This window comes from Periophthalmus magnuspinnatus, chromosome 9 (genome assembly GCF_009829125.3).
Source record: "Periophthalmus magnuspinnatus isolate fPerMag1 chromosome 9, fPerMag1.2.pri, whole genome shotgun sequence".
NCBI lineage: Eukaryota > Metazoa > Chordata > Actinopteri > Gobiiformes > Gobiidae > Periophthalmus > Periophthalmus magnuspinnatus.
Genome location: NC_047134.1, coordinates 20229094 through 20251463, shown reverse-complemented (window position 1 = coordinate 20251463; position 22370 = coordinate 20229094). Strand labels below are relative to the sequence as shown.

The 22370-nt window shown below is 39.7% G+C and overlaps 2 protein-coding genes across 2 annotated transcripts in view; both read left to right on the top strand.

Moving 5' to 3' along the window:
* The window catches only part of gcn1 (GCN1 activator of EIF2AK4), a 28728-nt gene extending 19408 nt beyond the window's left edge, over positions 1 to 9320 (top strand). The window contains exons 48-57 of the mRNA XM_033973325.2: positions 511 to 780; positions 872 to 985; positions 1368 to 1598; positions 3130 to 3323; positions 5359 to 5473; positions 6558 to 6654; positions 7017 to 7165; positions 7686 to 7796; positions 8063 to 8284; positions 8780 to 9320. Coding sequence (XP_033829216.1) covers positions 511 to 780; positions 872 to 985; positions 1368 to 1598; positions 3130 to 3323; positions 5359 to 5473; positions 6558 to 6654; positions 7017 to 7165; positions 7686 to 7796; positions 8063 to 8284; positions 8780 to 8905 — 1629 coding nt within the window. The 3' untranslated portion in view covers positions 8906 to 9320. The remainder of the gene's footprint in view (positions 1 to 510; positions 781 to 871; positions 986 to 1367; positions 1599 to 3129; positions 3324 to 5358; positions 5474 to 6557; positions 6655 to 7016; positions 7166 to 7685; positions 7797 to 8062; positions 8285 to 8779) is intronic.
* Positions 9321 to 9657: 337 nt separating this feature from the next.
* rab35b (RAB35, member RAS oncogene family b) lies at positions 9658 to 20498 on the top strand. Its single transcript, XM_033972745.2, has 6 exons — positions 9658 to 10010; positions 13442 to 13492; positions 13568 to 13691; positions 15848 to 15972; positions 16093 to 16217; positions 16950 to 20498. The coding sequence occupies exons 1-6, from the start codon at positions 9959 to 9961 to the stop codon at positions 17076 to 17078; spliced, it is 606 nt and encodes a 201-aa protein (XP_033828636.1). The 5' UTR covers positions 9658 to 9958; the 3' UTR covers positions 17079 to 20498.
* The last annotated feature ends 1872 nt before the right edge of the window (positions 20499 to 22370 follow it).

Below are 22370 nucleotides of genomic sequence, written 5' to 3'. Positions count from 1 at the left end.
TAGTTTTTATGAGCAAAATTCAAAATCATTCAAAAGCCTCATTACAAAGCATTAAAAATTGCCATGTCTAAATAGACATTCCTGTGTTCTTGTTTGTCAAATTTCCCATCTGTTGTAATTATTGTAATCTAAATTAAGACCAGCATAACAGCATATGTGAGAAATAACATTGCCAACAGCATAACATAATTAATACAAAGTAATTTATATTTATAGTGGGGAAAATAGAAAAATAAACTGCCCATGTCAATAAGATCACTAGGATGGCTCGTGTTTTTTTGGCTATAAATATCTGATTGACAGAGGACGGAGCTAATGACATCTACAGATACAGCTGGGTCTGAAGAGTAGAAAGACATAACATAAAAATAAATCTGGCAAAAAAATTATTATTATTGTTATTCAATGGGGCCAGTGATATGTAAATTAAAATTAACTTTCAAACTTTCTAAAACACATTTGAGTTTCACTGACATAAATGTTTAAACTTTCCATTGTTTGTCCCCATAGGAGCTGCTCAGTGCCCAGACTGTGATCTTGTCGGTGGAGGATGAAGTGGGACAGAGGATCATCATTGAGGACCTCCTGGAGGCGACTCGCGGTCCGGACCCTGGGCTCAGACAGGCAGCGGTCACAATACTAAATGCCTACTTTGCCCGCACCCGCCTGGACTACAGTTCCCATGTCCGGACCCTCCTCTCAGGACTCATCAGACTCCTCAACGACACCAACCCAGAGGTCCTGTCTCAGAGCTGGGACACGATCAACTCCATCACCAAGGTACAGGTTTTTACAATCAGTATTTTTCACATATTTAGTGATGGTGACACAAACTTGGTTATAATGAAATGTTTGGATGTGTCTTCTGTAGAAACTGGATGCGAGTAGCCAGTTGTCTCTGATAGATGATCTCCACAGAGACATTAGATCAGCAGCTGCAGATGTGAAGGGCCAGCATCTGCCTGGATTCTGCCTTCCCAAGAAGGTAAGTCAATCAATCTATCAAACTTTATTTATAAAGTGCTTTTCAGATCAAATGAAATAAACTCATACATTTTTTTTATGCCTACAAAATATTGAGTTATTATCTTGGACTTTAATCCACTGTATAATATTTGTACCTCAAAAACATACCTTTTTTCACTTGCGGAAGTTTGAATGTCCCACAGAGGGATTTAAATGTCAAATTCAGTTGTTCTCAGTGAACCTGTAAGTGCTGGAAAATAACAAATTTTCTACACATATATGTACAAGTTATACAAAATTAACTGCAAAAATAAACTGCTAACTGCTAAAAATCAAAGGGATGAGGCTTGGACGTCATTATTGCATATTGACTGAGTTGTTTTGTTCTCTCTGCACCTCAGGGGGTGACCTGTATCCTGCCTGTGCTGAGAGAGGGCGTTCTGACCGGCAGCCCGGAGCAGAAAGAGGAGGCGGCCAAAGCACTGGGAGGGGTCATTAAACTGACCTCCCCTGAAGCCCTGCGCCCCTCTGTGGTCAATATCACCGGACCGCTCATCAGGATTTTAGGAGATCGATTTGCCTGGACTGTCAAGACTGCTCTGCTGGAGACACTCACTCTACTACTGGCCAAGGTCTGCTACATGACATACCATTCTAATCTTCATGGCATAATAAGTATATAATAAGTATTCACTGAATGTTCGCACAACTTAGGACCATCTATACCAGGGGTGCTCAGACTTTTTCAGTCAGTGACCTACTTTTAAAATGATCGTGTCTGAAAGATCTACTACCTAATACAAAAATGTTAAACATATATTTATTTGTAAATGTATTATGAATTCTTACATGTACAGTGCATTTTGATGTACCTTGCACAACGTCATGAGATAATACTGCACAACACAATTGAACTTCCTACATGTTCATAATTACTTTTATGATGATTACTGCTCTGATGACACTGAATGGAATCAGTGAGGGATGCATAGTTCGGGCAGTAGCTTCTGACAGCCAGCCAGGAGTAAAACTGCATTTTTCGTTTGAAAGCGATAACAGAGCTAATCATGTTGATTACGGTTTTGTCTTTTTTTTATAGCCATAAAAATCATGTTAAACGAAGTATCAGAATTTACTGCATTTTTTCACACAACTACTTCTATTTTACACATCCATCCGTATTTTTCTTTTACGCATCGAATAAATGACTGGGAAAATCCCCGCAGCCCCTGCACTCTCATTCGTCATCTTCGAGGGACAACAGAGGCAGATTACCGTAATGACGGTAAAATATTTAGATAGCCCCATGTCTCCGCTTTGAGACGCCGTTTGAATTTACATGAGAGCACAACTGGGCGCGGAGTTACGCTCCTGGAAAGTCCACAACCGCGCTCTATCGGAGACGATAGGATCCGACGCTATAGGGTTAAGCTAACTCGCGCTTGTTTATGCGTGTGCAGTGCCCATGATGTGACCTAAGGTCAGGTGTAATCTGACTGGTTGTCCTGTATATTAGTCATGTGACTGGATGGATGACGGGACGTGATCTACCCAAAATGCCTTCGCGATCGACGTAATGAACACCCCTGATCTATACCATCGTTAACTAAATCATCTTTTGTCATCCATCCAACAATATAAATCTATTTACATTTTTTACAAACTCAACTAATTTAAGTTTAGAGATAGTGAACAAAAATTTAGATTTTGTTACTAATAGCTTAAATACTTAAATACTTATGATTTTAATACCACAGTGATAGTAAAAAATCATCAACAATAGAATATAATTTTCAGCACAACATAATAGTTTTATTAATGTAATATTACAGTAGTTCTGATAAGGCTCAAGACGATTTTAAAACAAAGGTAAAGGTTTGTCCCAATTTTTGTCCTTAATATCATTTAGTATCTAATTTTCAATACTTTTGACAACCCAAATTGGAAATCTGTCTTGCTCAAGAACATCACAGTATGAAATGCAAGTATCAGGAATACAACTGCCAACCTTGAAAGTATTATAATTCTATGCAATGCACTGGCTGCCATTACAATACAAAACTATGGACATAAAAAAAATTATATTAATATAAATTGGCTCAATTGTTACATATTTTATAGTTCCTTTTTTAACTGTGACCCTCTTTAATGCCTGTGTTTCAGGTGGGAATAGCCCTGAAGCCTTTCCTACCTCAACTCCAGACCACCTTTCTGAAGGCCCTCCAGGACTCGAGCCGTGCGGTCCGTCTCCGAGCAGCAGAAGCCCTGGGACAGCTAGTCTCCATCCACACCAAAGTGGACCCCCTGTTCACAGAGCAGCTTGCAGCCATTAGGAACGCTGAGGATGCTGGAGTCAGGTACATAATCAGGGGACAACAATACTTAAAAAAAATATATTAATAATGCTAGATAGTACATGACAAAGACAGGACAAGCCATGACATACATGATAATTGAATAATGATGGGTATTAAAAAAATTATAACGTTAATATTGAACTTGCTATTTTTTCTATTTTGCTTTTTTTTTTTTTCAAGAATGGTGGGGAATTAGAAACTAAAGGCTAATTAGGACTAGGGATGGGACGATATACGATAATATCGTTAATCGCGATAAATAAGGTCCGCAATTAATCGTTCGTGGCATTTTTTAATAATCGCGATCATCGCGCACGATTATAATCGCCTTTACGGCACCACACTGCCTCATTTTTCCAGTTCCAATACAACGTTTAGATGTTAGTTTGTTGTGTTTGCCCACTCTGACATAGCAATGACACTTGTAGCTTCTGTGCTTATCTCTGTCTGAACTATATTCTGTCAGATATCAACAATAAACAAAGTCTGATCCGTAACTCTCCACAGGAACGTACAAGCGCGCGCCTCACCCGTGCGCACAGATGAGACGCTAATGTGTGCACAATGCAAACTGCAGAATAAAACAACACCTTTTAAACAATAGACAAATTAAGTCTAATTCATACAGCTGAACACAAGTGTGCCAGAGCGCATGGTCCGAATGCGCACTATGTGCACAGAAGCAAAGCTAACGATTATACACGGTATATTTTACCTACAATTACGTCAATAGCAGAATAAACCACGCTTACCGATCGAGAACAGCATCCAATCCATCAAAAAATAAGGTCCTTTACTCCTGAGTCCACTGTGGGATCTTTACTCTTTGCCATGAACCGCTCCGGGTCAGAGATGCCTCTAGTTTAACTTGTACAAACATCCACAGTGTCCTCGATCACGTACTCCCTTTGGTTTGTCCGTTTCGTCATGTTTAAAACGCAAAACAACAGTGCGTAAAATGCGCCATTATGCACAGATTTCTGCATCCACTCGTTTCCCAATTCACCAAAGTGCCTTAATTTAAAAAAATAAGTGTTCGTCGACTTCCGGCGCAACAAGGACTGGTCCATTTCTACAGCATGGCATTGAGGAGTACACATTTTCTTCCGGGTACGTCTGTTTACGGAAAACCATGGCATGTGATACGTCATCCTGTCCCGCTGCTCATTGGCTGTAAGGGGAAAACGTCACTAAATGTGTGTGATATAATTGGTTGATTCTACAAGGGGAGGAGTGGGGCGTAAACTTTCAGTCATCTGTAGCACTGATTCACTGTCTGCGGCCTCAGTAACCCATAACCCCCATCTTATTGGCCAACACTGGTGTCAATCACAAGCTGACATGTGTGTTTAGCACTGGGGAACAAAGTTGGCGCTGTCAGAAGTTCATTATGCCTGAAATCGACAAGAGAAAGGCAAAGAAGTGACGGAGCAGATTTCATATTTGGAGTACTTTCCTGCAGCAGATTGGACATGGAGGATCTTATTTTGTGGACATAATTTCTTGACTGGATTATATCCTCTGGACCTTTACGGAACAAATGAGACCAACTTTGTGTGAATATGTTGATGTTTGACAGAACCAGAGCGCTCAATGGTAAGTGAAGTCCAGATTCACACTTTGTGACTTTTCTGTAAAAACGTCTTTCCTGTCAGCACTGTGGTAATTGCAGGTGAAAATGGTTTTCATTTGATGTGTAGATTGTTTGTGTGGGTGACACAGAAGTGTATGTACATTGCTGTAAAGTTGTAAAGTAGGCCCGGGCCGTCGGAACGTTAACAGATTAATAATTATAATATCGTTAATCGCGATTATTTTGGCCACGATAATCGTGAGTCTAAAATTTAATATTGTCCCATCCCTAATTAGGACTTGACATTGTAGTGATGAGTCATGTTGGCGGATAGATGTGGTCTTTGGACCAAATTAAATAAAAGGGGGATCTATCCATCTATGTAATAGGGGTATTGCATCCAGTCTGCATAATGATGAGTATTACTAAAATGAAGTAACTTGGGATTTGTTGTTTTCTCAGGGAGACCATGCTTCAAGCTTTAAGATTTGTGATTCAAGGGGCCGGTTCCAAGGTGGACCCAGCTATCCGCAAGAACATCACCACAACATTACTGGGCATGTTGGGACATGACGAGGTATGATACGAGCCAGTGTCTCTGAGCATTAGTCTATCCTGGGAACCGACTTTCCTTTAAAGGGCACACACTATGCCATTTTCTAATCTTGTCATAATTTTGTGTCTTCATCAATACCCGGAGTTGTGTTTCGTTTCATTCAACACACAAACTCTGCTCTCAAACAGAAAAAACAATCTGTTCCACCTTGTGATGTCTTGTGGTAATACAGGAAAGTGTTCCACTGTGTTTTTAAACTCCATACCCCTTCACTAGAATCATTTTGATAATTTCAGCCCTGGAATTGCCAATCTCTACTGAACAAAAGGTAAAAGGAGCTGTTAACATGAAAACTACTGCTTCATGACATCACAAGGCCGAACAGAGCATTTTCAGTTTTGGAGATGTAGACAGAGTAAAAATTGCTCAAACATGTGTGAACGAAACAGAACACAACATTGTTGTGAGGTAACAACATTCATGTTGATGAGGTAACAACATTCTGACATGGCTAAAAGCTCATAATAGTCAATTTTGCATAATATAGGACCTTCAATGTCAAATTTTTTGACACTGTAGAGCAATGCATAGTTTTAAATACCATTAAAAGTGAAATGTACCTACATTTGCCAATGTCTACAAACTACATATTACATTCAGGAGATGAAATTAAGTTGCTTTACAAAATAATAACTTTTACATGTGAGAACAATTTTGAACATTGGCTATAAAAACACATGAATTGAATAGACAAAAAACATTTACAATTTTACAGCTCTGAGTTTTCTAGCTAAACTTGCTATTAATGTACAATTCTGATTAAGTGATGAAATAGCTGTCTTGTATTACTTTTCTCAGTTTTGTTACACTTGCAGCTACTACTTTTTCAAAATGTGCCTTAGAATAAAACAAAGAAGATAGTAGGAAATTGGCAAAATACTACTCTGCTTTATCATTTGATTAAGTAAGACTAGTAATTTGTGATTTGATGATACAGATCAGTTGTTTATTTGAAGTAGTTTCCTTTGTGGTGAGCAGAAAGCTGAAGTGTAGCAGAGGATGTGGTTTTATGTAAATGATCTGACTGGTGACGTTTGTGTTGTAGGATAACACTCGAATGGCCTCCGCAGGCTGTGTGGGCGAACTTTGTGCCTTCCTCTCAGACGATGAGCTGAAAACAGTGTTAACGCAGCACGTATTGGGTCGGTATTTTCACCAGTAATATCACCTTTACTACTGCTGTTTATACTTAATCTACAATTAGCCTGTCAATTTTCAGTGTTGCAACAGCAATTAAACATGCATAAATCACTTGAAGGCCTATGTTAAAACAGTACATATTATCACATATTTTACAGACCTATTTTGTCTAAATGTCAAATGAATAATAATAATATATCTACAAAAACTTTTTAGTAGCATATTTGTGTAGCCAAAGTAATTGAGTGATAAATAAATAAATCATTTCCACCAAATATTAGCGTAGGCAATTTATTGCATGCCAATTCTGGGTATGGCAAATGTATTACATTTAATGTCATTGCATTTCAATTCCCTTTTTCAGCTGATGTGTCTGGCGTGGACTGGATGGTGCGTCACGGTCGAAGCATGGCCCTAGCTATTGCTGTAAAATCTGCTCCAGAGAAACTGTGCGCAAAGGAGTACAATGACACCGTGACAGAGACCATTTTGGCCAATGCCACTGCAGACCGGGTGAGTGACATCAAGGTTTCCGTGTTCTGCTACTGCACCAATAACATTCACCAAATAGTCTTAATATTTCAGGTACTAAAAAAAATCAAATATTGTTGATTGGTTCCTTATTTTAGTTGTTCCATTAAAAAGTTTTAAAACAAAACTTATAAATAGATAGTGTATTTGTTTTACTATTGTAGTTATAGTTTAGTTTATTTGGGCAGTTTTACATTATTACATGTAGACCTTATCATTTCATAGCAACATACATAGGACAAAAGGAGTAAACTGAAGCAATTGCTTATAAGCGTGTACCCCCATACTATTCATAGAATTTCTATATACTTTCTGGAAGTAGCTGAAACATGAAAAGCAGGTAAACCAAACGCTCCTGTGTGACAAAAATAATTATTGATTAATAGCGTAAATAGAATGACTAAAAGAAATATCTTAAATCAGTACAAAATTTGATACCTGTGGTGTACATAATATATTTGTTCTGTCACTACAATCCTGTTTTTTGACTCCATGTTTGCAGATCCCCATAGCGACCAGTGGCATCCGGGCACTGGGGTTCCTCGTCAGACACCAGCTCCGATCCGAGGGTGACAGCAGCATCTCACAAAGAATCATTACACAGTTTGTCAAGGTAAAACTGCAAGGTCTACTAAAGTGACACACTTTCACTTTTCTAAAACAGTGATAAAAACGAATTACGTTTTTAGCTTGTTGCTATATTCTGATTTGTATAGTAAGACAATAGATAATGTCATAAACTGTCATTTACATTTGTTTGGAATTTCTGTATTTGACAACCAAACTACGTCGTTTTCTTGTTGTAACTGTTCTTTAAGGTTGTATTACTTTTTATTAAGTAAATTAAGTTTCTGCCTTTTCTTACCTTTATTCCCTCAGTGTCTTCAGAATCAGTCCAGTGACATCAGGCTGGTGGCAGAGCGGGTGCTGTGGTGGGTGTTCAAGGATCCAGCTATCCCCGCGATGGAGGCAGGACTTATGAAACCTCTGATCAAGACTCTGCTAGATAACACAAAGGACAAAAACACCACTGTCCGGGCACAGAGCGAACACACAATTGTCAATCTGCTACGGTTAAGACAAGGGGACGAAACTATGCAGGTAAAAAGTTCTTTATGTGATCACTTGAAATGCAATCTTTTTGGAGGGCTTTTTGGACATACTATATAATGGATGTAAAATTAATATATATTCACTTTAAAAATCTAAACTCTCCTCTTTAAGTTCTTTTTGGTCTTTTTTGACTGCTGGAAGACAGAGGGTCTGTCACAATTCAGTACATGGCTTATAATATGATATCACCATTTTTCAGTATATACAATAACCAATTGTATTACAATACAATAATTTCTTTGTTAAACCACTACATGCACAAACCTAAAATGAAAGACATCATTTTAATTAACAAAATATTGAATATGTTGGATGTATTACATAAACAAGTTTTCTTTCTATAAATACATTTGTGCCCTGTCACAAAATAGTTTTGTAAAATATACTAACAAATACTAATGGTATATTGTATCACAGAATTTAGTAATGCAATATCAGTATTATATTTCACTGTACTAACATTTGTTTGCATTTTATCCTCAGACTATCACTGCTATCCTGGACTCCGCGAGTAATGACCTGTTGTCTGAGTGCCATCGGCGATCTTTAAAGAAAATCTCCAGCCTCCCAGACTCCAATGAAGAAATTGACGACACCATTTTAACATGATAGACTATTCTCTGCTTTATTCAAAGTGGCTACACCCACAAATCTTCACTGTATGAGGACACCCAAACATCTCCCTTCAAAAGCCCAAAATAATTTGCCAACATTTTTGAATATACCTTTGTGTCACTTTGAATCATTATTTTATTGGCCCATTTTACTAGGAAAGTTTTTGTTTTACCCCTACATATTATATTGTGTGCTATCAAAATCACAAGGCCAATCATTTGAATTTTGTGTTGTCGTTCATTTTACCAAATTTAGTGAGTTTGTGAACTGTCAAGCTGAGCTCAGTTCTGTATTTTACTTCTGCCAAATTTCCTAGGGATGTGGTGAGATCTGTTTGGGCTACAGCAACCTCTATATAAGAATATGTTCTTATCAGTGATATGGTTGTAAAATAAAAAGGTGATTTTCAGATATTGTGTGAAGTATGAACACAAAAACAGTTCATTCTTGCAAAATACTTTATTTACCATACATTAAATTATTTTTTTAATGATATACATGTACAAGGAAAATCAAATCACGATTTTCACCCACTGACCTAGATATGAAAGGTCTGAAATGAAAAATTGAAAATACGTGACCAGGTCCAGGTCTACACCACAAATGCCCACCTATCGTTCGTAAACCCTTCATTTGTGCACCTCTTTATACTGAAATTAAATACATTTGAATAAAAATCAATTGTGGGCATGATCAACTCACCGCTCCTGTACCTGTAGTTTGCACCGAAAAGCCGGTGCGCTGTGGCCGGAGTCTGCGCAGTGAGGTCGGATCATAGTTGGGTGCAGGCAGTTACACAGAAGCAGGAGGAAGCGGAGTTTCCGGCTGTTTGCAGCGCACACGGAGGACCGCTGACGCCGCGAAACCCGACACAAACGCCGCCGGTCCGGGGGGGCTCCACGTCCAACGTCGGTGCGGTCGTCTGCTTTAACACTGGGGGATCTGGGGGTTTGTGTTGAGCATTATAGACCGACCTGTAATTGAGAGCCAAAGCGGACAAACGAGCGGTACAAGGCGGGCGTGAGCCACCACCAGCTACCGGCGGCAATGGCCAGGGACTACGATTACCTCTTCAAGCTGCTCATCATCGGTGACAGCGGTAAGCGAGTCCGGGGATGTGAGACGGGAAGTGGGCCGCTACATGATTTTACTCGAATTTGGGAATGAACACAGCGCTGGGTCTTAATTTTGCTGCACTGTTGTATAATTTAAACAATCTGATTATAGATTTCTGCCCAACAATGTTTTAGTTTCGAGGCAAATACAGCATTAGCGCGCTGCGGGGAGAGGGCGGAGGTGTCGTCCGGGTGGTGCGTGTCTCAGGCCGGATATCGCCTCCAGATCTACGACACCGGCCTCTCGATTATTCATTTTACCTTCGCCCTGGTCACGACGTATTCAAACGCACAAAACCGACATCAGAATATGAACTCAACCCCCGTGACTTTAAGATCTTCTGTTTATTTGTTCTGTGTTTGTATGTCTGTTAGCATGCTAAGGCTAGCTGAAAGTTATGCTAACATGTACTGAACCGTGTTGCCAGTTTGGGGGACTTAGACGGGCTGGTAGGTGTGTTTTTATACACTTTATGCTCCATAAGAAAACAGGGGCTCATCTGCAACATTTACAATTTAATACAATTTAAATATCCACATTTTTTTTCTAAGCTGTGTCTGAAATTGAGATTTTCATCTGGCAACTCTGACCTGACTGTAAAAGCTAACCACAAGCGAAAGCGGGGAAATATCTATGCAATGGGTTGCAGATAATCTCTATCTGGCTGCTTATTGCATGTCGAAAATATTGCTGTTGCCCTTAGTCAGAGTACATTGTATTAAAGTCATAAATACCTTGTGTTATTTAGCTTGTTAGCATGCTAGTGTTGGCTGTAAGAAAGCAGAGGAATGTTGCACTGCTGTCTGGCTTGCAGACAGTTGTTGCTTTATGAAAAGGACAGTATTTTATAGGGGTATCTTTATATTTAGCGATAGATATAGCGTACTGTGGGCACCGCATCAAGTGAAATCAGTGTTCCTAACGCAGTTCAATGCAAACCATTGCACTGGACTAATTATCCATTTGATATCCTTATCTGATTATAATATATAAAGTGAGCGTTGCAGATTTTCTTTGCAGAATGTGCCTATTTCCTGTGTCATTTATACTGCAAAGAACGGTCAAGGTTTTGTGTAGCACATGAGCATTTGAGCATCAGAACTGCCCAGTGTACATTGAATTGTGAACACTTTTTGTTGCTAGTGGTGTATACACTCTTTGACTGGTCTGCTCTGGCACAGCTGGCTCCTTGGTGCCCATCACACTGGGGCCACTGTCCTTTAGAATGGGCCTGAAACCACTACTGTCACTGTAGTAGACTGTAAAAATAAACCACTAATAACAAACCACCTGACATTTGGTTCAAAGTTCGGTCTCTATATACAGTGAATGGTAGCTTTAACTATACAGTCTGTCAAAGCATGGAGCCACTGGATACTGTATTTATATATATATATATATATATATATATATATATATATATATATATATATCCCCCCATCCTCTGGGACCTTGAGGGCTCTGTGCAGTATCTTTGCTGTTCCTAGTATTGTGATTTTCTGGACTGAGTTGTCTGATATTTTCACTGGGATCTGCTGTAGCCACTTCTCCAGTTTGGGGGCTACAGCCCCGAGCGCTCCGATGACCACAGGCACTACTGATGCCTTCACCTTCCAGGCATTCTCCAGTTCTTCTTTGAGCCCCTGGTATTTCTATAGTTTCTCATGTTCCCTTTTCCTGATGTTCCCATCACTTACTACTGCAATATCCACCACAGCGGCTTTGCTCTTGTTTGTCCACCACCACCGGTTGGTTCACCATCACCATTCTGTTGGTCTGTATTTGAAAGTCTCACAGGATCTTGACCATTCTCCACTACCTTTGGAGGTGTTAGATATTTATATATATTTTATATATATATATCTCAATCACACACACACACACACACTATACTATATATATATCATAACGTATATAAAGATGTTAAAGTCAGTCACTGATGTTGCTGTTATCATTATTGACATTTGTGACTTGGTTCAGATGACTCATTCATGTCTATTGCTGACATTTTATTTATTCCATCGCCTAATTCTTTACACCATAAATCATTGATTCACACTTATCAAAAGACGGGCTAAGAATAGATTATTAAAAATAGACTAATATGACTATTGTTGTTTTTATATCTTTTGGACCTAAAGGGATTTTTCACCTCAAAAGCCTGGCACAGTAATTGACAAAAAACTGAACTATAAATGACATAGCGCTTTGAAGATTATTGTTAAATTCAACAAAGGAATGGATCGCTTTATGTTGGGCCCAATCAAACAAGAGCTTACAATAATACAGCCGGTGGAGAGAGTTTGAATTGGACCCACCCACATCTCGGGCCATAGGCTGCCTCTCCACCTTTTACTTTTGTAACATGATGATGCAGTGACAGTGAAAACATCCCACTCCTGCTCCTCCTGGCCTTGTCTTGGATAAAAAAACACCCAGATATAGTTTCATCAAGTCCCCAAAAAGTCTTCCAGGTTCTCAGTCTAAAATTACTAAAGTTATACAAATAGTCTGGCATGAAATGTAGCTTGAGGCGCAGTTTAATTTAAAATGTTATTCAAGACTCGACACAAACCTCCCAAATGTGCCATACTATTCTTCATATTGCAGTGAGAATAAAGACGAATTGCATAGCTGGCCTTTTCAAACATGCACAAATCTTTACTCATTTGTAATTTGTTATGTAGGCCACCGTTTTTCAGTGATGACGACTGAGGAGAACCTTTTTTAATTAATGCAATTGGCCAAATACATATTAGGAATTGGTGTCACAATACTAACATTTCTGTCCTGTGAATATGACTTTTTTAGTTTCAGTGCCTGCTCAAATGAGTATCTAGTTTCTATACTAGCTTTAGTATTGTTTATTATCTGATTTTCAATACTTTTGACAAGCCTAATATGAATGTAAAAATAATTGTCATATCTCTGTTTAAAGATTTTTAAACATGCATGGGGTTTGTAGGCTTCTGTGCCAAAATGCATCTTATTTATGCTCTTCACATTGGCCGTGATCCTTTGCCCTGTTTCAGGCAGCCAACATGAAGACGATGTTATTTCTAAATTTGTGTATTAAAACTGTTGCCAAATGAATACATGGTACATTGTCAAATATTTCAGTGAATTTCAGTGACTGTGGTTCTTTAGCCTGTTATAGTGAGGGAAAGTAAATGTTATCCTTTCCCTCTTCAGTTACATTTTTTTTCCAAGCATTAGTTTGTTTTTTGTACTGGTTTTCTTTTCCTTAGGCGTCTTGGTGAGTCAATATGATTACAACTAAGGCACTGAAAACAAACATCTTCTTATAGTGTATCAGTATGGATTATTACTATAAAGCACGAGAAAGCAAAACACTATTCATTCTCATCTTTCTTGAGCTCTAAATTGTCCCTTGTCCTTGTGTGTGTCTTCCAGGAGTGGGAAAAAGCAGTCTCCTTCTGCGATTTGCAGACAACACATTTTCAGGTAAGGGCAACTTTGTGTGCAGATATTTTTAGTCATGGCCGCCATGTTTGTCCTGACTCTGTGTATGCTTTTCAGGTAGCTATATCACCACTATCGGGGTTGACTTTAAGATCCGGACTGTGGAGATCAACGGAGAGAAGGTCAAGCTTCAGATCTGGGACACAGCGGGGCAGGAGCGCTTCCGAACCATCACCTCCACGTGAGTTTAACTGAATAGAAGCTTCATGGTGAAATGGATGAGCTAATGGGCCAGTAGGCCAAGATGGAACATGTGGCTGCTGTGTTTGTTCACCTCTGCTCTCAAATCTGTTCAAAATTATGGCAGAAATGACCCCTCGATCTTTCTTCCCCATGAGTGCTCTCTTGCACACCTAGGCCAGTGTAAATAAGAATTTGCTCCATGTTATGCCTGGTTAAATAAAAGTAAAAGAACATGTATTATACTTATTTAATTACATTGTAATACAGACCCAAGATTAATGATTTAAGTGATTTCTTCACTTTACGAGAGCTATTTGTATGCTTGTCAGAGTGGTTCACTCCACGGTTGTTCACGGACATGTAGTAATGGTAGTAGTAGTGGTAGTATTGGTAGTGAGGAGGACGAACATCCTACGTGGGCTTTGTCATGTTAAATCCATGGAGCCTGTAGTGTGGTCCCTCATTGGAACCTGAAAGAACTTACTGTAAGCGGGTCAGGAACCGCTCAGGACCGCTCCAGTCCTTTAGCTCTGAAAATTATTTCGGCCCATTTTTTGGATGCAAGATTAATCAGCCCAGGGTCCATTCTACACCACATTTTGCAGAATTGCTCTTGCTGTGTGGAGTTGTGCAGGATGTTGTCCAGTGGTTAGACCAGTGTCCGCTCAGACTCATGACAGAAACTGACACTAAACAAAAGTGAACAAAGCCTCTTTGTTTAGGTCCGGGCAGAAGACACAGTTCTGGTCTGGTCCTGTTTGAGTCAGCTCTATCTCTGATTGGGTCTGATGGGATAAATATTTGACGCTATTCTGTATTCTCACATTGATGAAAATAGAGTGCTGCTGACTTGAGTGCATCTACCTACTCTTACTTCTGTTCTTAGGTTCATAAAAGATGCAGTCGAATTTGGATAAATTGCAGATCCATTGGTAACCCACTGACATGTAAATATGTCTGATTATCTGATTCTAAACATTAGACTTAAAAGCTGAATGTGAAATGTGTATTTTAACTTTAAAATGTTTAGAAGCAGCATTATTGCAAAAGCAGCTATAATGCATGAAAAATTATAACAAAAAATATAATTAAAATTTTACTTTAAATTTGGCTGGGAAAGGGCGACAAGAGAAGGTTTATAGGCGAGAACAGGGGTCGGCAACCCGTGGCTCTTTCATCTTTATACTGCAGCTCTGCATGGCTTGGGAAAATAAATTAGGAGTATTTAATTGAAGTGTATTTTATTTGTGTTAGTTATTATTTTAAATTCTAGTTCTAAATTGAAAGATTACTGTGATCTTAAAATATAAAAATAAAATCATATTTTATTATTTTTCATCGCTCAAAATAAGCTTCACACTCACTGAAGTGAGCCCAAATTTGCAAACGCTGTGCACAGAGGAGCAGAAACCCCATTAACCAGGTAAAATAAATATTATTGCAGATAATTAGCAAGTATTTTTCCTTGTTTAGTGACATAGTGCTTTTTTTTTCCAATTTATTTTTAAAATTCAGGTCAAGGCTCCGCTACACGCTCCAAAAGCCCAAAGGCGATATAAGGATGACTGCTCACGGCATTTTTGTTTGCTACATGGATAATTTAAGTTCAGCTTTTTAATTCATTTGAAAAAGATCTTCAACTCAGCATGTTTTTAATTTCATTTTATTATTTTTTCAAAATTAAGTTAAAAAAGGTGTTCATTACATAAATAAAATGTTATTTTCTCTGTAGCACTTCATAGATTTCATAAGCAACACACTATAGTTGTAAAGATTAAAAAAAAAAAAAAAAAAGCAATATATACAGTCTTCATTTTAGATGTCAAAAAGTATTTGCAGCTTCCAGTGTGTTTTCCGTGGAAACTGGGTCCAAATGGCTCTTTGGGTGTTAAAACTTGCCGACCCCTGGGCTAGATTAAGTATTGTCAAACTGTTGATATCAAGAATAACAATCGTACAAATCTGAAGCTAGCTGCGTTGTTGATTTCCAGGTGGTAGTTTGTCAAATATCATTCCCTGCTCTGAAGAACTTTTAGCCCCAAATGATCAAATAAAGACTTTAAAATACAGTTAAGATTTTAGTACAGGTATAGATAAGGTATAGATTTTGACCACCTCTTATTAAAGATGTTTCCCTCTCTCCTGTGCTTTCAGATATTACCGGGGCACACATGGGGTTATAGTGGTATACGACGTCACCAGTGCAGAGTCCTTTGTGAACGTCAAACGATGGCTTCATGAAATAAACCAGAACTGTGATGACGTGTGCCGAATATTAGGCAAGTTTCTCCTTGATTATGACCTGTGGTAAAAATACTAAACCTTCACTGTGGCTGTCTGCTCTGTACTACTGTCTCCCTGTACTACAATCTGACCATCACTGTGTTATCTGTCTGTAGTGGGGAACAAAAACGACGACCCAAACTCTAAAGTGGTGGAGACGACAGACGCGCAGAAGTTTGCAGAGCAGATGGGCATCAGCCTGTTTGAGACCAGCGCGAAAGAAAACATAAACGTGGAAGAGGTAGGCATTGTGTGAGAGCTACGCTTGGTATGTAACTAACATACTTCAAGACTTACACACTCATCAGGAGGCAGGCGCAATAAGTCTGCTCAGATGAATGCAATATGCTGATGGTGCTCTATGTTTGAAAAGATCTTGTGAAATTCAGAATGACAACCCAAAGCCTGTCAATGGCCTAAAAAGGACATTACAAGCTCAGTTTTCACACTTCAGAGCGTGAAGTGTGAACAAATTGACACATACTCCCACTTATTTATTTAATGGAAACTATACCAACTCTGATACATTGGGATGAAAAGACACAATAGTGACGGGATGAAACAAGAACCAGTGAGATGAGATTTAGACATAATAATAAAAAAATAATTATAATTTTTAAAAAATCTACTTTTTTTATGACAAGTTATTGACAAGTACATCTAACCGTCTTGAGATCTAACCCATCCTACCAAATACTTTTTTTTTTGAAGGGACAATGTACAGACATTAAGCTCATTAAAACACAGGTTCACATCAGATTATAGCAAAATAGCTTGTTTACATTTGCAGGAATGACATATGCAATGCAATTTCACCCAATCAACAGTTCACAGTACTCACTCTCTGACCCATAAACCCTCGCACATCACATTTGTACTACACGACTACACATCTCAATCAGCAACAAGCTCTTTTACTAATTAGTATCTTGTATGTGCTAGTAATGTCTTTGCGTGTGCTTGTTGTCCACAGATGTTTAACTGCATCACAGAGCTGGTGCTCAAAGCTAAGAAGGACGTGCTTGCCCGACAGCAGCAGCAGCAACAGAACGACGTGGTGCGACTCACCCGAAACAGTAAACGAAAGAAAAAGTGCTGCTAGCAAACTCCCCGCTAACTTGCATTTTTGTCATCGACCCACATGCATTTTACACCCATGGGACTCAGAGCATCTAAATTAAAGATAAAGTTTAATAAATATACAGTTTAAAAATGGAAAATGTCCCCTTTGGACTAATCATGAAGACTTTAAAGTGTACAGATTTTATTAGACATCAAAGCGAGTTTTATTTGAATTTCAGCTGATGGGCACTATCGCATATATATCGAGGTCCTTGTTTGTCCAAGGGTCTGGAGCTTATAACTGACGCCATGTTGCATTCACTGTCCCATCGCCGCTTTCTTCCTCCTACTCATCCTCCTCTTCCTCCTCTCCACTGCACACGGGACATTCAGAGCCAAAACCTCTGCGTCTTCGAGAAGGAGGACTAATTTTTGTGGATCTATTTTTCTGTGGTAATTTTTTTTTTTCTTCTCAGAGATTCTTTGAAGGGTTGTTAGTTTGAAAGAAGTTTGTGATCAGAGGTTTTAGACATCCGTGTTGCCACCTCAATGCATTTTAATATGGAATTAAAATCACAACATATAATAATAGTGACAAACTAACCCGCAAGTGGACAGAATTGCTGACATGTAGGTTTTTAACTGTCTATATATTGCCAAGCTCCCCACCTTGTACCCTCTAACCTCCACTAGTGCTGAGCCAACAACGTAATCTGTTTTATTCTATCATTTTTAAAGTGCAACACAGCAGTGGAACTTTGGTGATGTCCCGCTTTAACCACCAAAGTTCACTGTGGTCTTACGTGCTTTTAACTCCTGATTCCTCTCATTTTTAATACATGAATACTGCCAATATTATTAATATTATTATTATTAAGAGTACATGCTCTCATTGGACTGTTGCCATAGCGCCCCCAGGTGTTTGGGGGTATGACTGTTGAAGTGCTCAGGGCTGCCCTCCCTCTTCCACTCTTCTCTCTGATGGTGTTTCTCTCGCAGCCACAGACATCCATGTCCCAGGACCATCTCCACATTTATTGCACATGCAGACTGTATAAAAAAATGTATGGTTTATTTATGCTAGCTTCTGATGGACAGCCATTTTGTTAATATTTACTTTTTTGGGCATGCTACCTCTATATTCATTTTCAAAACTACCTGGTGCAGCTTGTTTTTGAAGTCCATGCACCATCTCCAATTTGGTGATGATCATTTCAATTTTATAGAGGCATTGCTAAAATTAGATATAATACTTTTTTGACATGGTTCAGATATCAAATGTTCAACTGAAAAGTGTTTCAAAAGATATTTTTCCATAAAAAAACAATTAAAATCCAATTAAAAGGTGTTTCTAAAAATATTTCTTTCAATGAACAGTATCACTTGAGATAGCTATATTCTCTTACGAAAGATCTAGCATTCAACCCCAAATTCTCCAACTAATACTGTATACTATATTAGCAATTAGTCTGGATTGATTACTGTTTTAAGATGACTGATGGAAGCTGAACCTGAAACTTGTAAGTGTACAGAAAGCACGTTGCATGGATTGTCATCATAAAGCACTTTAATGAGATGTGGCTCTAAATGTTTAAATACATTGTCTTTGCTTTAATGCATTAATAGAGCAATAATGTAAAAAACAGGAAAAGATTATCCAAATTATTTTTTTACCTTGATATTGACTTATATTTTCTATAAATAAATCATATTATAAAGACTGGAGCCAAGCTTCTCTTATGTGCAAGGATTTGTCTGGTCGTATGGGATCCTGGAGATGTGAGTAAATGGTGCCAAATTAGTTAAACGGCATGTTGCAATGTATGATCACCAGTCTACTTGAAAATGGGTGTTTTTAAATAGGAATACTTGTACCCAGCAGTCCTCTATTAATGTTAGATTTGCAAACTAGAACAGACAAAAATATTGATCAATCAATCAATGGCACAATCTTAAATGTAAATCTTTATACATTTACTTTCTTTCAAAGTTGAATATCCCAGGAGCTATGTTGTTACCTTTGTACATACGTTAGACTTTTAACCATAACCAACTTAAAATTTAAATAAATTAGCACTTTGACATCTCTCTAAAAGTTACACTTTGTGTCCTACAATGACCAATAATCAGATTTAGAGTGTCTAAATTATATTAATTGGAAAAAATGTTGCTGTTAATCTCTGTTGGATAATTAGTTGGTATTTGATGAGTGAAACGTCCATCTTTTTATACAGTCTACAGAATAGTGTGCCCCACTTCACGTCAAGATGTTTTGACGTAATTTTGGTTTTGTGCATGAAAAGGATTTGTTAAATTTCTGATCAAAGCATTTTTGAGGTGTAATTTCCTTTCTTTTGGTCCTGGTTTGCCTATACATGTTACTGTACAACTGACACGTTACTGGACATTGTGTTTCATTGAAAACCATGGGACTTTGTGAACAAATGAACTTATTCACAATACATCTCTTTTTGCTGACATTTAAACATGTATTTTTGATTTGGGAGAGCAAGTGAAAGGAAAAGTTGGATTCTTTACTTCCACACTTTGTCCAAAAGCAGTGGTGGACAATTGCTATCTAAAGTCATTCAACTTTATCATTTCTATTCATTACGTGTTTGTATATATAAATATATTTGTGTGTTAATATTCAGTATGAGACCTGCACATGGAGAGCATTTGACTGCGCGGGGTCTGAGATTGGTGCAAATGGGGCTGTATACAGTAGTTCCAATTATAAATGTATTCTCTGTCAGCATTTGCAGATGACTACAGCCACCTAGTATTAAATAAAACATTTTAATTGTCAAAATTCATTAGGATAAAAATATTCAGATAATTTATATATTATACATATTTCTATGCAATTTAAAAGGTGTTGACTTTATATGGATACAGTATAATGGGGAAGAGATCATTTCTGAAGGAAATATTGTCAGAAAAAAGGTTGACTTAATTGTATTTTTTTTCAGTCTTCAAACTCAATGTATTAAATTTTATATCTTAAAGTAAGTACAATCACACCTATACAAATGCTGCCAGAGATTACGTTAAACTAACCATAAACTGAGTTAAAATATACACAATTTGACATTCAATTTTGAATTCTTAGCTGCCCTCATCTCGACTTTGAACTACATGTTATACACTTTGAACTAACATTAGCCTGTTGTACAACTACTGCTTACAGCCTTACCGGTATTTCAATACAGACTATAAGGAGCAGTATGTGCAATGTTGGAAATCCACTCAGCTGTGGTCTGCTGTACACTGGAAGTACTTTTCATTCCCCCACATGAGTTTAATCAGTAATAAATAAATAATATACACTTTAAAGGAACAATATCGGACATGTGACCATCTCATCTGTCAGTGGCTTGGTCTTAACTTCGTTTGCAAACCTGTGTCTTTCTGTTTATTTGCTTTTTCTGTGAATAAAGATTATATGGGAGGAACTGTGCACTGGTCTTTGGAAACCTTTTTACTTAAACCTAGTTAATATGGCATCTAATTCCATATAATGAATCTAATGTACAAATAATATAAACTAGCGCCGACATGGCACAAACATTTTTAACTCTTTCGACTCTAAGAAATAGATTTGATGTCAATTCCAATACCACAATGATAATAAATGTTTTATTTTATTTATATAGAAACATATTCTCAGTTACTCACTAAGAGCGGTTCAGAAGCCCTTCATGAAGAAAAATACAACAAGGCAGTTTACGTCGCCCGGACTGGCGTTACCGGGGCCCCACCCTGGAGCCAGGCCTGGGGTGGGTGCTCGGCAGCGAGCGCCTGGTGGCCGGGCCTTTCCCCACGGGGCCCGGTCGGGCCCAGCCCGAAGAAACGACGTGGGGCCGTCCTCCCGTGGACCCACCACCTGCGGGAGGAGCCATGAGGGGCGGGTGCGGAGAGATCCGGGTAGCAGTCGAAGGCGGGGACCTCGACGACCGGATCTCCGGACATGGAGACTAGCTCTGGGGACATGGAATGTCACCTCGCTGGGGGGGAAGGAGCCTGAGCTTGTGCGGGAGGTTGAGCGTTACCGGCTAGATATAGTCGGCCTCACCTCCACGCACAGCTTGGGCTCTGGAACCCATCTTCTTGAGAGGGGTTGGACTCTCCATTTCTCTGGCGTTGCCCGCGGGGAGCGGCGGCGAGCTGGTGTGGGCTTGCTCATTGCCCCACAGCTCAGCCACTGCGTGTTGGGGTTCACTCCGGTGAACGAGAGGGTCGGGTCCCTGCGCCTTCGGGTCGGGGACAGGTCTCTCACTGTTGTGTCGGCCTACGGGCCAAACAGCAGTGCAGAGTACCTGGCCTTCTTGGAGTCCCTGGGAGGGGTACTAGACAGTGCACCAACCGGGGACTCCGTTGTTCTCCTGGGGGACTTCAACGCCCATGTGGGTAACGACAGTGACACTTGGAGGGGCGTGATTGGGAGGAACGGCCTCCCCGATCTGAACCCGAGCGGTGTTTTGTTATTGGACTTCTGTGCTAGTCACAGCTTGTCCATAACAAACACCATGTTCGAGCACAAGGGTGTCCATCGGTGCACATGGCACCAGGACACTCTAGGTCGGAGGTCGATGATCGACTTTGTTGTCGTGTCATCTGACCTCCGACCGCGTGTCTTGGACACTCGGGTGAAGAGAGGGGCTGAGCTGTCAACTGATCACCACCTGGTGGTGAGTTGGATCCGCTGGCGGAGGAGGAAGCCGGACAGACCTGGCAGGCCCAAGCGTATTGTGAGGGTCTGCTGGGAACGTCTGGCGGAGCCCTCTGTCAGGGGGGTCTTCAACTCCCGCCTCCGGGAGAGCTTCTCCCTGATCCCGGGGGAGGTTGGAGACATGGACTCCGAGTGGGCCATGTTCTCCACCTCTATTGTTGATGCGGCTGCTCGTAGCTGTGGTCGTAAGGTCTGTGGTGCTTGTCGCGGCGGCAATCCCCGAACCCGGTGGTGGACACCGGAAGTAAGGGATGCCGTCAAGCTGAAGAAGGAGTCCTATCGAGCCTTGTTGGCTCGTGGGACTCCTGAGGCAGCTGATGAGTACCGGCAGGCCAAGCGTGCCGCGGCTCGGGCAGTCACAGAGGCAAAAACTCGGGGTTGGGAGGAGTTCGGGGAGGCCATGGAGGAGGACTATCGGACGGCCTCAAAGAGATTCTGGCAAACCGTCCGACGCCTCAGGAGGGGAAAGCAGTGCTTCACCAACACTGTTTACAGTGCGGGTGGAGAGCTGCTGACCTCGACTGGGGATGTTGTCGGGCGGTGGAAGGAATACTTTGAGGATCTCCTCAATCCCACTGTCACGTCTTCCGAGGAGGAAGC